This window comes from Uloborus diversus, chromosome 10 (assembly GCF_026930045.1).
Source record: "Uloborus diversus isolate 005 chromosome 10, Udiv.v.3.1, whole genome shotgun sequence".
In the NCBI taxonomy this organism is placed as follows: Eukaryota; Metazoa; Arthropoda; class Arachnida; order Araneae; family Uloboridae; genus Uloborus; species Uloborus diversus.
The window spans coordinates 88,452,627-88,470,058 of NC_072740.1; the positions used below are offsets into that span (position 1 = coordinate 88,452,627).

General features: G+C 30.4%; 2 protein-coding genes across 3 annotated transcripts in view; one reads left to right on the top strand and one right to left on the bottom strand.

The window, feature by feature from the left end:
• Positions 1-5,547, top strand: part of LOC129231387 (N(4)-(Beta-N-acetylglucosaminyl)-L-asparaginase-like) — a 31,752-nt gene extending 26,205 nt beyond the window's left edge. For both annotated transcript variants that reach the window (XM_054865686.1, XM_054865685.1), the window contains one exon: positions 5,412-5,547. In XM_054865686.1, coding sequence (XP_054721661.1) covers positions 5,412-5,503 — 92 coding nt within the window. In that variant the 3' untranslated portion in view covers positions 5,504-5,547. The remainder of the gene's footprint in view (positions 1-5,411) is intronic.
• Positions 5,548-5,616: 69 nt separating this feature from the next.
• The window catches only part of LOC129231084 (glutamate receptor ionotropic, kainate 2-like), a 102,272-nt gene continuing 90,456 nt past the window's right edge, over positions 5,617-17,432 (bottom strand). The window contains exons 13-15 of the mRNA XM_054865330.1: positions 15,462-15,684; positions 10,973-11,244; positions 5,617-8,452 (exon numbers count right to left, since the gene is read on the bottom strand). Coding sequence (XP_054721305.1) covers positions 8,309-8,452; positions 10,973-11,244; positions 15,462-15,684 — 639 coding nt within the window. The 3' untranslated portion in view covers positions 5,617-8,308. The remainder of the gene's footprint in view (positions 8,453-10,972; positions 11,245-15,461; positions 15,685-17,432) is intronic.

Consider the following 17,432-nt stretch of genomic DNA (forward strand, 5'->3'; position numbering starts at 1 on the left):
TGATCTATTGTATGCACGTGGAAAATAGGCTTATTCAATTTCAGGACATTGCCTGTAATTGGGTAGCAATCTGTTAGCATCTACTTCTAATTTGTCTTTTTTCTGATAACTTCCTGAATTTTGCGGCGTGAAAAGTAGATAGAGCTAAATTACAACAGTATTTTTCCGATCCCCCAACACCCTCCTTCCAAAAAGAAAAAAAAAATGCATGTGAGACAAACTGATTGTTCTACTTGAAAATTTCTGATGGAGAATATTCCTAGGTGACTTTTTTTTGTTTAGTATCTACATTATTTTCCCATGCAATTGATTTTATTATTTTTCAGAAAATCCAAAACAGGCATAGTATTTTTAATAATACAAAAATGATTATCATCCAGAACCTTGTTAAAAATGGCATTCAACAAATTAACAAAAATTCGACCAGAGGAATAACTGTTAAGAACTGTCTACATTTTTTGTAAATTTAAGTCCCTATTCTTCTGTAGACATATCAAAGCATTATTTTAAGTTCAGAGTTTGAACTGACAATCGCTTTAAATGCTCTTGTCTTTAACCACATATTTTTCATCAGCCTAATGCATCCTATAAGCTCAGATATTTGTCTCAGTGTCTATTTGACTATTGACTTTCTTGATCAGCCATAGTAAAAATGCTATGTTTTATGATTTGTATACGGGTCATTCTCCAGAAAACGTAACTTTTGAACGAACGCAAGTATTTTTCAATTTCGAAACCTTTTGTTTTCTTTCTTTTAAATTCTTACATGAAAGTGTTACCTTCTAGAAGTAAGCGTAAACAGTGGCCCAGCTAAGTTCCAATTATTTTACTCATAAATAAAAAAAATGAAAAAAGACGTTGTTCACAGAAATAAAAAAAAGAAAAAACCCTTTAATATTTAAAAATTGAGACGAAATTAGTATCAAAGTAGTAATTTTGTTAATTTTGCAAACAATCAGCTATTTTAATGATTAGTGGGAACATAGTATTAAGCTCTCTTAATTAAAGTACAGCTTATTTAGTAATTTCAAATGTCTGTTAAAAAATAGTATTTAGTAAGTTTGAGGATATACTGGCAGTTTATAATTTGATAGAATGCCTGTTATTGATGGATTTCCCCTCCATCATTTATTTTCACCTCAGAAATAATAACATTCATAAGGATCTGTCACGAAGGTGAGGAATTTTCCATTAATATAGGCCTAATAGATACATTTTTCAGGGATTTTTTTTTCACGAAAACGGAACATCTTACTTCCAAATGTGTTTTATCACCTGGATGAAAATCACATATGAGTCTTTCTCAAAAAGCATTATATGTACATGAAAACTAAACAAAAAAGTCAATTTTGGAAAAACCTCATGATAGACCCTTTTCAAAGTTTGCTTTTGAATTATTGATACCATGAATTGTGCTGTTCTTTTAGTCTTTTTCTGCATGTACCACTGTTTGAGAATAAATATTTTTATGAATTATTTTTATTTGCAGTAGAGCAAGTAGCGAATTACTAGTCAAAAAAAAAAAAAAAGCTAAACCATGCAATAGCTTAAAATGTTAGCAATTTCTTGTGATTCTCTGTATTTGGAAAAAAAATATGAAAAACCATTATTGTTATTATTTTTAGTTGAACCAAAAATATGTTTGTTTAAATGTGGGGTTTTTTTAAAAGAAAACCTTAGAGTTAAAATGAAATAATTTATAAATATTTTGAAAACCATTAATATTAGCTTTGATTCAATGATAGAAGGAAGTTTTTCTATGAATGGAAAAATCTTTATAAAAAGTTCTTGTTCAAACTTTTATAGGGTCTTACAATGCTTTCACATTTGATCCATGCAATACCAACTTAATGTCTTTTTGTTCGGTATGTGCTGCAGGGTTGCCCATTCCTCCAAGAGCTAGGTTGCACTCCCCCGCTCCCATTACCATACCCCTCAGAGTGAGACCTCCCTCCTCCAAAAAAAAAAGGAGAAAAATATCCCTCAAAACACCCCACAATTTTAATGCTACAGTCTGCACCATGACCCCACCCCCCCTGCTGGGCACCCCTGTGGGAAACAATATGCATCAATAATAAAAAAAAAATTTGGAACAAAAACTAGAAAATCTTGTATTTTATAAAATGTTTTTATATTTATGCTAGTTTTAAAGTTATGCAAATTTACCTTTTTATTTAGTGCAAACCAGTATTATCTTAACTTTTAAACAAGTAATGAATTTTTAACACTGTCCCCTCAATGACCATTTTATATTATTTGTCCCACAGTAATGTTTTTGTCCTTTTTCTGCTTTGCAAAATGTAAAGTGACTGCTTTGAGAAATGCTACTATGAATCTTAGTTTTTCCAGTAATGATTTTTTGCTATTGATTTTTAAAAATAAAATCATGGCCGCATTCACAATAAATTCATGAAAACCTATTACAACTCAAATTCAAAATAATAGATTACTTCTCACTTTTTGGGAAAAGTTTATTCTAACCAAATATAAGTGCAAATTAGGTATTTAAGAGAATGTGCCACCTTTCTTAGAACTTAAAGTGTGCATTTCATTTCACAAATACTCAATTAAAAATAATCTTAGACAGAATAATCCAAAAGTTTATAGTGATGTAGATTTACATTGAGCCAAAAAATTAGAATATTCAAATTAAAGGAGGAAAAACTTTCAAAAGAAACAATATCAATACTAGAATGCGTTATTGGACCTGTTTACATTAATCGTTTCTGACACTGTTTCCGTACTTTCTTAAATAGGGCAACAAGCTCAATTTTGTTGGCGGACAACAAGTCTTGAACCGCTTTCTTTAGATTTGATGGTACCACACATTCTTGATCGTATTGAGATTGGTAGAGTTGCTTGAGTAGTTTAATGCCGAAGAAAATCTATGAGTTGATTTAGAGGTGTGACATGGAGTAGAATCTTGCTGATAAAAGTGGTAAGATAAAATGTGTCACTAAAATGTGTAACTGCTGTGCCTCAGATGAAGTATCACGCAGTATGATTGATAAACAATAGAAGTCACACATTATTTCATTTTAAGATATATATAACTTCCCAATTACAGCAACTCTCATGCACCCACAAACCAAGGAGGATGTGTCTAAGTGGAGAGAATGTCTTACACAAGATTTCTCATACGCTTTTCTTTTTAAATGTCAAACCCAAACACCTTTTTTTGTTCACAGATGTTTCAAAAAAAAAAAAAAATCATCACTGAATATAATACTTTTCCACCTTGTTGCCTCGTTTGAGCTTCTCTTTGCTCCAGGAGAGTCGTGCACATTTTTACTTCATGTTTATCTTTGGTCTTACTACGTAGATCCATAAATAAAACAGCAGTTTATGCAACAATCCAAGTGTAGTTGGCATGGATAAGATGATAAGATAACTATACATTCTGTCCAACACTTATAAACGTAAGAAGCATTTTTGAACGATTATTTTGGACAATTTACTTTAATTTGAGTTCATCTCTGCCAGGTGTTGCAATTTTTCGACCAAGTTTACTTCAGTTACTTTTTAGTTGGTCAGTGTTCTTCTATATTCCTTTAAAATCTTACATACCATAGATTATAAATCGTTCATTTGAATTGAGTTGGATAGTTTTTTCTAATTTTAAGAAATTATACAATATGTAATTTCGTTTTTTTTCCTATTTATCACCTTGACAACCCATTTTGAGAAATAAAAGGCTTTTAAAAGAGTGTAAAATTATCCGGGCGCCAAGCCCCATACTTGTGACAAACTATAGGGTGACAGTTATGCAAATATTTTTGCTATTTTTTAAAATTCACATTGAATGAATAGATTATTCTAATTTTTTGACTCATATAAAAAATTTATCTATTTTTCCAATGTGTTAATGATCCATAAATTGTTAAAATAATATCTGAAAAGTTGTTTAAATTGATTTACCCGTTCATGAATAACAAGTTTTAGTCTTTTTCATTTGCATCCATTCATTTTTCTTGACTCAGGGACAAGTTTTGTTCAAACAGTTCTGATATTCTATTATTTTGAATTTGGGTTGTACATTCAAACGTTGATATTTTACCTCATCTTTATAAAAGCTGAAACAGATAATTGCAAAACCATGTTCCAAATCATTCTACCATTTGCTTTAAAAGCATTCCTTGAAGACTAGGCATACTCTCTATCCCAGTAATGATTGACTCTATGTCTGCAATGACGATTCTGCAGAAGTTGATGCCTCTGGCTCTGGTTTTTACTGTAGTGGTGTTTTTGAGAACTCAATGGTGATTGGGTTGAATTTAACAAATTTTGATACTGAAATAGAGGCTATTTATCAAGCTCTTTCTAGACTTTTTTCTATCATAGATCATTAAAAGGCTTGTCTTTTTTTATCTCTCAGACAGCAATTTTGACACAAAAATGATGACTCAGAATGACATTCTTTTACATGGGCCCTAACCACTAATATCGCCAACTCAGGTTGGAAAATTTCATACCAATTACAGTGGTAAATTTACATGTTTGGAGTGGGTACCACTGTTACTTTGTTGGTCACAGAACTATGTAAAACTTCTGTCATGTGTATTTCATGTCCGCCATCAGGTCTCCTATAGTCATGGGGGTCCCTTGGAATTGCAAACTTCGCAGCACAGTAAATTGTTCACTGCATGCTGATGAATCCCCAGCCATTTGCGGCATTCCGGGCAGTGAACATACAGATTAGCTTGCCAAAGAGTCCTGTAAGTTACCTCACCCACCTTAGTTTTATCTTTTTGAAGGAGCCTGTTCCATGATAAAAGACTGTCAGAGAAGTACATATTGCACAAGCCACATGAAAAACTGGAGAAAATCTTTTGACTACACCTTTTCCTCTGTAAGTTCCAAAGCACATTGCAGCGGGAAACTTGAGAGTTTTCACTTCTCATGACTCTTTATATGGACACTTACACCACATTAGGTTCTGTATCCTCTCCTGACTATCCCATCTGTTCTGCAAGGGACTTTATGAGTTTTAATCATATTTTAGGGTGCCCTTGTCTTTCGGACAAACTCTTCTGTTGCTAACTTTTTTCACATTTTCCAAAATCTTTTTGGTCACTTGGATTCTCCCCTGATGTAGGGATAAAAGTTCCAAGTTTTTTTTCTTTAATATGACTATTATTAACCACACTCTAGCTGTGGAATTTGTTTTGTTGGACTAAACATTAAACACAATAAACTTAACTGCATTTAGTTAAGTTTATTAGTTGCTGTTATAATTTAACTGTATTACCTTAAGCAAAGAGAAATGTAGCAAAGCAATATTTCCTGTATCACTAATTTAAATGTTAAAATAAATGTAACTGTAAACTAATTGTTATGCTGGTTTTTTTTTTTTTTTTTTCAATTTTACTTATGTTAATTATCTGATGTCATAATTGTTATATTATTTACAGGAGCGGCATGCCATGGAATGGAAGAATTTCCATTTTCTATTATAAATCCATTTTATGGGAATGTCACTGTGAAGTATGTTTCTTGTTTGTAATGTCTAGTCATGTATTTTTGAATAAATATTTTTTGAGAAATCTGTATTGCTATATGTGTCTACAAATATAATGGTTTTATCTTTTTAGGAAATAAGATACAAAAAATTTTTTAAAGAAAAGTTTATTGTATCAAAAAATTATTTTTCAAGATTCATAAACATTTTTAAACTGAAATTCACTTTTCAGATAGGGACACTATGCACAGAGCAAAATTCATGCATATATATTCTGCATTATTGGTGCTGTTCCCAATACGCAGTTACATTTATTACAAGATGAGATTAATTACCACTGCACAAATTTCAATTTCTGAGTCCATTAAATATCTACTTCAATTTTTAATTTAAAATATAATAGCCTTTTATTGAATAAAGATGTTTGAAACTTTATAAAGATTCTGAATTAAATTACTTATTGAACTTTTTCTACCCATATGACTGGTATATAAACTAAGCTAAATAGTAATAAATACATTTGCCATGTAATGAAGTTTGCTTGAAACATACTTTTCTACTCTCATTTTGTAATTTCTGTTATTATTTAAGATAGAAATTCTTCTTTAATGTGTAAGACAAGCCTAATATTAAAAAAATCTATCTATATATGTAATTATTGTGTTTTAGCAGTACTTTAAACTTATTCAAAATCTTTAAACTCTTATTTTGACTTACTTTCTTTTAATGTAGCTTAGCTTTTAAACTTAATTATTTACAGTTGCATATTTAGTACTCTCAACAAATAAATAAAGAAAAATACAATATCAAATATAATTACTTTTCATAGGTATGAGAATGATTCATTTTTGACATAATAACAAGCTGTTTTAAAAATAATCAACATTTTTATTTTTAATATTAACAAACTAGTTATGTAGCAATGTTAGTTATGAACCTATAATGCTTTATGCTTTTTTAATTTTACAATTTCAGTACATATTCAAAATTTGATAATGTTGACAATATTCTCAAACTAAAAAAAAGTTACATAAAAAAGAATTATAGCTATAGCGGAAGTTAGTGATGGAACTTGATGTAATAAGTTTATTAAAATACTTGTACAATCACTCCTAAAAGTGAACCACTTTTGAGCATCACGTGCTTTTTTAAATAAAATATTTGAAATGCTAGGAGTTGTAAACAAAAGAAAAATGCTTTTTAGATACATATTCTTTTGCCTTGAATTTTAGTTTCTCATTAAATACTTAAAATTGCTCAAGCCATAAAATTGCAGCCTTTTCAATACATTGCAAGTGATATAGATTCTGTGTGAAGGATTTGAATGATGTATACATTTTCTACATATTAATTTTATTATTAGTTTCCAAATAAATAGTGGAACCTTATAAATTTGGTTGCAAAATGAAATATAGAAAAGTAAGCAAAATAAAACCTACTAGTTGTTACTTGCAATACATTTAAGTAATCAAATATTTTATTAAATTAGAATGGAATTAAAATGACCCGCTTTTTTTAAATTTTTATGATAATAGTGCAGTTAGTTTACCATTCAAGTTTTTCTAGTAAGACAGAAATGAGTACCGTAATTTCCATCATTTAGAGTTCATTAAAAATTTCTTTCCCTTGCTTACAAATGTCACCAATGTTTATAATAAAGGACTCCCTCTTGGTTTGTGAGGTTCTGTTCATCATTGTCTGTAAGATCAGCACCTTGTTCACTGTAATGGAAAGCCCATCATCATTTGCACTTCATCACTGCTTAATTTCATGCCATCTTGTAGAATTCAATCAGTTTGATAAGAATCCCAGTTCTTTATCTACTTTTTAGCCAGCTTTCAGTACCTTGCATCTTTTACTGTACAATTGAATATAATCTATGAGTAATATACATTTTTACAGTTGTTTTGCGAATTGAAATATTTTTGTACAAAATAAAGTTATTTTATCTGAATACAGTTTTGTTGTAACCAAATGTATAGTATATTTTATCTCCTTTGCAGTAATATAATCAGCAAGTACATTTTTTTTTTGTATACTTTTGTACCAATCTGTTGAACTATTTTCTTGGTTATTTCTTCAAGTATGTTTAAAGCTGAACAGCATTTAATAGCTATATTTTTATCAGATGGTCTCAAAATCTTGATAAAAACAGTGCAATCAGTTGTGTGTAAAAAGTTAGTATCAGTAGTAAACATTTTTAAACTATACTTATTGGAGATTTAAAAATAACAAGTGTATCAACATCTGTGCATTATGAGTAAAATGAAATTAACAAATAACCTGATGTATATTTTCCCCTTTGATTGCAATGTTCACAAGATTTTGAGGAGTATTGACTAATGATTTATGATGTAATTTGTTGAGAAAAAATGCCATATTTGTATTATGATGCATAAATAAAATTACTAACTAAAAAATGCTTCTAAAGCTTCAATAAGTATTGAAGCTACTAACAGCATCTGTGTTTTGCTTCCCATTTCAAAAGTTTTTTAGTATTTCAGAAAATTTTAGGTAGTATAAAACTTATTGTAGGATCGAGCCACCTTTAGTTATAGCTGAAAGTTTTAGCTACATTCAGTAAAATAACTTATTAATCTAAAGAAATTGCTGTCAGACTCTGGTGGCTCAAATTTATAACCTACCAGAAAGGCTATGTTCATTTTCGTTGAGGGTAAAAAATGCTACAATTAAGTCCCATTAGTAATATATATATATATATTTATATAAAATGTTTTCTTTTTCCCTTAGAATGGTCTCTTGCATCATCACCAATTTGTTATAGACTGCTTGATGTCACTTATATTAGTGAATAATGTCTAAAAGCACCTAAAGTTCATTATTGTATTGTCAATATTGGGTGCTATAACCTGGAATAGTAGATACTCTGAATTCTCCACAATTGTCTTGTTTCCTGCCAATAACTGGTTTTGTTGAACTACGGCAGGACAGTGCGAATTTTAGTTCACGGAACATTTCTTTACAGAGGGGTTCCTAGAAAAAAATGAAAAAATTTATTGCTACAGAATTTTACATGTTTAAAAATATTTTAAGTTTTATAGGTAAATGCTCACAATAAGATATGTTTTATATAACGTTTATTTTAAGAACTTTCACTTATATACACTAAATTTAAAACCTACAATTATTTCTAATCAAGTGTCATTTTTTGTAATACATTCTTCAAACAATAAATGTACCATATTACTGCAGACACGTGTTTTGGCCTTACAAGGAATGCCTGTTTCGATGCAAAAGAAATGAGCTAATAGATGAATAACTGTTGTTTCATTTGAAAAAAATATTGCAAGAAAATTATTCAAATATACTTAGCAGGCAAAATATCTAGTTCCCATTAATTAAAGACATTTCTTCTCTTCATACATTGGTTCTCCATATCTATGCTAATATGAATAATTTATTACTAACTAGTATAAGTTTGTCTTCAGTCTTCCAGGAAATAGTATTTAAATTTTTAAAAGTGCTACCTACATTGTCTTGAGTCATTAATGTCTTTAAAAATATATATATACAGTCGAACCTCGATATAAGGTCACCCTTCGGGACTTCACGAAACTGACCTTATAAGCGGGGTGACCTTATAACCGAACAATATAGATTTTATACCATGTGTTTAAGGAATAAACATGTATATACATTAATTCTTTTTAAAATTTAAAACGTTCAAAATTATCAGTAATTAGGTTATAATAGTTTAATAGATTTGAACCAATAAAAACTGTTGAAATTCATAAGAAATTTGAAAACTTTCATGTACAGTAAAACTGCTAACAAATATGCCTAAGCAGAGAACTGATGTGCAACTTATCTAACTTAAAAATTATCATTGATGTTGAACTGATAGATTTTTTCTTTAATTAAGGCACAATGGTTTTCTAAATGTTCTCTGAAAATTTGCAGCTTCGACTTCTCATGATTGGTAAAAAAGTACCCTCTGAGTGCCCTCGTTATTACTTTATACTTTAGTGTCGCTCTCGTATTACTCACTTTCTACTGCATTCGGTGCAATACATGCTACATTAATAGGAATATGGCTTTCCACTTTATAAGGATCGTATATCGCGGACAATTCTTGGAAGTGACTCTATTAAGTACTGAAATCATTTAAAGAAATCAAAGTGACCTTATAAGCGATTAATGTATTAAGACTTGACCATATATCCGATAAGACAAAACATAGAATGCCTATTCAATGAGCCGGGACTTTAGGAAAGTGACCTTATATCGAGGTCTGACAGTATATATATATATATATATATTTTTTTTTTTTGTAGTTTTGTTAAAAATGTGGAATTTTTAGAATTACCTCTATTATTTTTCATTCAAATAAACTAAGATGAAATTATAAATATGATTTTATATGAAATTAAGGGAGATATTAAAAGTCTAATTGCAAAAAGCAATTAATATAAGTAACAATTTTTTCACCTCCTACCTAGCCCTCTCCTTAGGTTGTAAATTTGATACATAAAAAGATTGGTTCATTGCTTTTATTAAGACTTATTATGTTGTAGGAGCTTAATGGAATGAGAAATTCAATATGCTGTTCTGCTAAATGTGAACCGAACTTTGCGTTAACTGTTTGACAATATTTACTCATGCAATTACTTAAGAGGCTTCTCTGCATATAAATACTACCATATATTCTGCGCGCAGCCATATAATAGTTGGTTTAGCAGTTTATTTATCCATAATTAATAATTTAAAGAGGGGACATAATACAGTTTTTTTTTTATAAAAAGTAATCATTATTCAATAAAAAATATTTTTGTGAATACATAATGTTTTTACGGTTTTTGCATATAAACCTGCAAAAAAAGAAAAAGCATTCTAGCCAGGTCATTTTCTGAAACTTTGTTAATTTTAGTCCCAGCATGTTTTAAAGAAAATAACTTCATTTATTTGCATGTTTCTTTTGATATTTTTAATAGTTACAGTACATAAGATCTACCTACATGATTTAACATTTTTTGCTACATTATTTGAATTTTAAAGTATACATGTGAAATCTCACCTCCGTGGCTTGTCCCCATTCACAAGTTTTATCATTTTTGTCTCGTAGTGTGGAATAAAGGAAAATCTTTAAAATGTTAGCTAAATTTCTCTTTACATGAATTTTGGCAAATAATTTGAAAAAAAAAATAATCAAAAAATAAAATACTTGATACAAATATAATTTTCGTACCTCACTTCCGTTACCAATGTTTTTTTTTTAAATATTTTTTGACTAAGAATTAAAGTGAAATTAACAAGACCAGTTTTTCTGGTGTTGAATAGCTGCTTAGAAAAAAAATAACTCATAAAAATATTTGTATTTTCAGAGACTAACCCAGTTGTAAATTTTCTAAATGACAGGTTTTTAGGATTTGAAATGCATCTCTTTAGAGGGGATTTATAACAAGAGAGGTATGTGCAGGAAAACTGCATTGCCCAAAATAACTAGCAAGTTAGCATATTTCATTGATTTATTTAAATATTGTGTTTTGTACTTACTCGATCAACATGTGCCAACTTCTTTGCCTTCCAGAAAAATTCTATAACTGCTACAAATGCAGCAAGAGCTAGACCAGTTAAAAGAACTACAAAAACTCCTCCTACGTTTCCAAGTCCAAGTTCTGTCACCCCACTGGATGACTTTTTTGAATCGTCCATGCATTTACCGCCACCCTTTTTCTGCTTCCACCAACGCTCTTTTAAGATGTGTAAAACGCCGTCCTCTTGTAATTTTAAAATACCACTTGAAAGGGGTGTTCTGTATTTTGAACCTATGCATGGGGAAAAAAGATAATGCTTTGTAGTATTGTAATTTATAGAGAAAAATCGTAGAAATTGCCTTCAATATTAATTGTGTGCTGCAACTTTTTACAGCATTTTTTATAATTTAGAATGTGCTTCATAAGATTACATAACTTCTGGTGGCAACTTTTAGAAAATAGTATTTTAGAAGCATATTTCTCCAGAAATGTACTCTTTGTTTAAAAACTTACACTCCCCTAGCAAGAAAAAATAATTCTTCTGGGATATTAAAACAAAAGCTGCATAAATTTAAAAACTAATATTCATACTAAAAATATGATTAGTAAATTAATTTTTAAAAACTCAAAACTTTTAATTACTTAAATTAGCTTAAAAGAATTTTATTGTGACAAAATTTCTTAATTACATGCATTCATAGGTATAAGAATATTTCAAATTAGTCATGAGTTGCTTTAGCTATTAGTTCAAACATCAGTTTTTAAAAGCATGAAAAATATTGACATTAAACACAAGACAACATTATTAAAAGATCAAATTGAAGGGATAAAGAAACAGAGTTAAAATCAACACACAGCCGTTTTGCCTGCAGTAACGGAAGTCTCTTCATTAGTGCTTAAAAAGAGGTCTCACAATAACAAAACATGAACAGATAAGACCAAACAAAAGAGAATATTTATATGCTCTAGCATTCGCAAATTGCAAAAATAACATTGTTTGAAAAGTGGAAGACTTAGAAGGACGCTCGTTAAATGATTTGAAAGAAAGATAAAATACTAAAAGAGAATTTTTAGGAAGTGGCACTAAAGAAGTCATTGAGGTAAAAATTAGAAATTTTCCAAATGTGTTAAGATTTCCTAAAATGAGAAACCAGTGGAAGAATTTTGAATGATTTTAGCAGAAGAAATATCTAAAACATGATTACACAACCACCAATGGCAAGCATTTATTTAAATCATAAGTTATGATGCAGTTTTCTTGTTCTTTCAACCGTGATTTAAGGAGCAAATTTTAGTTTTACAGGTGTAAAGTAAACATTGTCAAAAATACGACTGCTCCGTCTAATGGAAAATTTAGAGGGCAAAATTTGCAATTTATTCACTGGGGAATGCAAAGGTTATTTATTCTGTTTGGTGGAGAAAAATGGCACAACTTTGGCATTGCAGCACTCCAAGAATATTCCAAAGCACTGGTGTAATTGTTAACAGCAATCTCTTTCAGTTGATTCTGGATGCAATCAATTACATTGGTAGAAAATTCCTTTTACAGCGTTTCTCAAGTAATTTAATTCAAAATGAAAGAAATTGAAGGAAGAACAAATGCTTTCAGCTCTGAGAGTTAAAGCTTTGAAAGCTGCTAAGTATTGTTTGGTAGGATTAAAAGAATTTCTGTAAGGAAGAAAAGTGATTGGGAATGGTTTACAATGCTCTGTTGGTAGGAAAATGTTATTTTTTGCTGGTGATCAGTGATGTGGATTTATTGAATACTCAATAGGTAGGTATATATTTTTTGGTAATATAGGTAAATATATAGGTAAATATTTTTTGGGTGTTTACCCTCGGCCTGGGTAAAGACCCAAAAACTAGGTATTTTGGGAAAAAAAGTCAATGGTGAATAAATGACAAATTTTTATCTGAATACAAAATAAAATGCACAAAATTGATGGAACCTTTTGATATACAGTGAAATTTCGGTAACTCCACTACCCCGGTAACTCAACATTTATTTTTCTTATGGTCGTTGTCCCAATGGTAATTCAATGGGCAAAAACTTCTCTAACTTGACACACATTTGCAGAAACCCCTCTAAGTCAACATCCAATTGCTATTGTAGTCCAATTTTTGCTACCAACATTCTTTCATATTAACCTTGTCTCAAAATTTTACCCAGCGGTTTCTTTGTCAGTCAATCCTTTTCTGGAATGCTCTTTTAGAGAATTCTATCTTTTATGCAAAAAAGCTAGCCACCAACCTCTATGCTGTTAGTGCAATTCTAAAAGGGTAAGATAAGTGTACCTAAGGGTCTCCTCAAGAGAAAGAAGGCACCTTGACATGTGAGCAGGACTTTTTACCTGCAACAGACCTGACTGACAAGAAGCTTTTTATCTCTTTTCAGAAGTTATAAATCTATTCCTCCCGAGTTATTCAAATAATATTAGGGATTTTATTATATGCTTTTCAAGAAATAATAATAATAATAATAAAAGAAAAGAAAATTTTCTTACTAAAAGTAATTTTCATAATGTGAATGTTAAGCTTTAGTAGGTAAGTGATCCAGAAACTGTTTATGAATAAAATTGTGGAACCTCAGTAAGTTGACATCCACTGAAGTTGACATGTTTTCATGTTCCCTTGGGGTGTTGAGTTATCGAGGTTCCACTATATACATATGTAGTTTTCAGTTTATATTATTTTTTTCTTGAAAGGTTTGATGAAATTATTAAAAAATAAGTTGAATTGATTTGCAGTCTAAAAAAATGTTTGTGGTCCAATTCACCTTGCAGATTGGAAATCCAATGATGTAATGAAATAGTCTGAAACAATCTAACCTACTGCATAGTTTACCTTTTGTTTACGAAGGACAGAAGCATATGAAATTAGACAGTGTTCAGCTGAAGACGTTATAGGATTGTTCATCATAAATAAGATTGTACAAAAAAAAAGAAGAAGAGGGCATAAGTTTACTAGTATAGTGGAGAAGTTTGTGAGGAACAAATGTTACAGTTGCTTAGCACATTTCAAGTGCTTCAGTTACATCATCTACAGAAGAAAGAACTTTCAGCATTTTCAGTTAGATTCCCAATAAAAAAAGTTTTTAAAAAATCTGTCTGAGTAGCTAAGCTCAAATATTTGTCCTATAATTGAAAGCAGCTACATTACAAAAGGAGCGGCTAAAGAAATGGAATTAGAACTAGAAACGAATGAAAGAGCTGGTTCACAAAAAGTTGAGTAAAGAACTTCTTAGCCTAAAAATAAGTAACTTGTGCAATTCAAAGTCTGACTTGGAAATGTTTGAGTGAATCCATAGTTAATTCATAGTTAAACCATAAAGCTCTTCCATTTTATGCCAGAAAAAATGATATTCTAATTACGACCACCTCAAATCAAAGTATTAGGGAAAAGTGACAACATTGAATGAAAACATTTTGTGATCCTATCAACCTAAAAGCATATATAAAACAAGTTCTTACGTGTTTTGTATTGTAAAATGATTGCTGGTTGAAAGAATAGAAAACTCAACAGCAGTCAAGTATTTTACAAGTTTGTAAGAAGCAGTGTCAATAAAGGTGGATAGGGGTATGAAGTTTAAGAACTTTTTGAGTCATATGAAATCTAGAATGTAAGGCAACAAAAGAACAAAAAATTTCTTATAATGACTTTTAATGAAGTGCAACTGGGATTTTTTTGAGCAATGAGTTTTAGATATTGAGTGTCTTTAAGTTATGGAATTTCTGAACATAATTAATTTTATTTAAATACCCTATTAGACCAACCTCGCCTGTTTTAGTAGTAACTAATATAAAATTTAAACACAATTTTTGATATGGCATTTAATGCTACCAAACACACAAGGATGAACAAAATGAGAATTAAATTCCATATAATTAGAAATAAGCTCGAGTGTGATGAAAAAAGAAACAATTAAACTCAAAATGCTCTTTCAATTGAGGCAATTAAAGAGAAGGCTGTTTTATCAGAACAGAAAAGCTCTTAAGTTTCGTTACATTAATCTGAAGAATTAGTGTTTCAGAAAGACGGAGCATAATATTTTTGGTGAAAAAAAATTAAAAGAAAAAAACTATTAACTATAAAAATTCCTCTTTTTTTTTTTTTTTGGAAGCTCAAGCAACTTGAGTCCAATATCTTCTGTCTATATTATCAAAATTATAACTAGAATTGGAAATGTTTGAATAAAGATAAAATAACTCAAAAATGACTAGATTTGAGCTCATATCTAGTGTAGATCTTTCTCACTGTTTAAGAGATTTAACTTTTCCTGTTTGCATTTGCTGGTGGCTTGTACATTCTCTCCTGTCTACTTTTGTCTGTTCTTGTGTCCCCTTTTGTATTATGTTTTGATGCTACTTTTAACTCAAGTGAAGAGGCTTGCATCATTTTCTTCCAAACAATTCTTGTTGGTTTCAAATTTTTTTATCACATATGTTGTCACATTTGTATCTCATATTTTTTTTCTTATTGTTTTTATAAATTAAAAGTATTGCATTCACCTTTCCTCGTAGCTATACCATAGCCTTTCGAGTCCAGTAAGCTTCCAATTTGTGTGAGATTACAATTTCTCTCGGTTATGTATTCAATGGAAGCTGATTCCATAAGATATGCATAGTCACCCTGCATGACTCTGTCTACTCCTTTGTCATTATTTGGCATGAAGACGTCTGGGTTTGAACTCATAAATTTCCACATCTTTTGATACGTGGGAATCTTTGATTCCTATAAAAAAAAGTAAAACTTTTTTAAAAAATCAAAATAAATGAACCAAAAAATAATTAGTAGATTTATTTTTATTAAACACTCTTTCTATCGATGCATTCAAGCTGTGGTTTAAAAAAATCCTAAGTTCTTAGTCAGGATGGGAAATCTAATTAGCCATCTGGATTATTATTTTCACAAAGAACAGCTCTCTAAAATCTTTTTTAAGAAGTTACAATATAAAAATTGGTAAACCAAAAAATACTGTTACAGGTTTTTGCTATGTTACATTTTGTAAAAATTAAGACATTGCAAAAATGCAGATGATTCAAGAGCAGATTTTAAATTAATGCTTTGGCTGGGTAACAATGACATGACCTTATTACAGTTGAACCTCGTTAACACAAAATTACTTTACATGAAATATTTGTTTAGTAATGTGAGTTAACAATAACTTAATAATTTATCAGGTAAAATGAAATCCGGTTAACATGAAATAAGTTTTAGGGTCACTTGAATTTTGCCTCAACTAGGTTCGACTGTATAAGTAACTTTAAAATTTATTATTGATCTACATAGCAAAATGGTATATTATCTGTAGAGAAATTTTAATGGTGAATTCATTTTACAGTCTAAACAGGTTTTAGAATAGTCTTCATTCAATAAAAAGACAGGTTCTGAAAAATTCCCTACACCTCTAAATATTAGAATAAATTTATTTTCATACACGGACCTTGAATTTAATACAGGAATTAAAAGCTAATACTCTGTTTAATAGAATGACCAATGACCACCAAAAACATAGGTGGAGTTAGACTTTTGTGTCTAAGGGAGCTAAGCCTCCAGACAAAAAAAAGTACCAAAATGTAAAGAAGAAAAGGATAATATTGTATACAGTCAGGAGAAGAGCAGGGGGTTGGGGCGGTAATCTTTGAAGGTGTTAAGAAAAGAAAATCGGGTAGAGGCATTCATGGCACTTCCCGAAACAAATTTCAAAATTGACGCCGAAAATTGCAATTTTAAGTAATGTTAGAGGAAAGGGGGACGGGTTCTTTCCCATCCCCCCCCCCTAAGAGAGAAGTTATTTTTAGGTAATCTTTGATGACATTCGGAAGTCAAGGGCTTATCCGGAAAATGTCGACTTGAACTCTGAAAATGCAATCCAGGGCCACCTTTGCTAACGCTGAGGGAGGGAGATGCATTCCTTTGAAAAATATTTTGAATTGAAGTCGTTCAGACGTAGTTTTAAACTACCTTTTGTATATCCAGCGGAGCTGGTAGCTCTTCCGTGAAAACAATTTCGTTATTGAAGTCTTAGAAACATAAAGAAAAGGAAGAAATACCCCTCCCGTTTGCTTTTTGATACTGAAGTCAATTATTTTCTATTTATGGAAGAATGCGGTTTCGGGGGAGCTGGTTCCCCCTGTTCCGCAATTTCCCAGGGATATTGCTGAAAACGAAATTTTATTATCTTCAGTGATTTTAAGGAAATAATTGGGCTCTCTCCGAGAATTTTTCACCGTTGAAGCTTGAAAAACACAATTTTGGCTATCTCAATAGAAGTCATTGTTAGGTAATAGTAGAAGAAAGAGAGAGATATGCCCTCTCGAAATCTTTCTTGAAACTAAAATCAATTTTGGAGTATTTAGTATCTTGGGAAAGCGGAGGGGTTTCGCTCCCGTGAAGTTTTTTGAAATTTAAGATTAAAAAGTAAATTTAGGCCATACTTGGAGACGTTCGGTAAGTAGAGAGGATAGTAGTGATCTCCT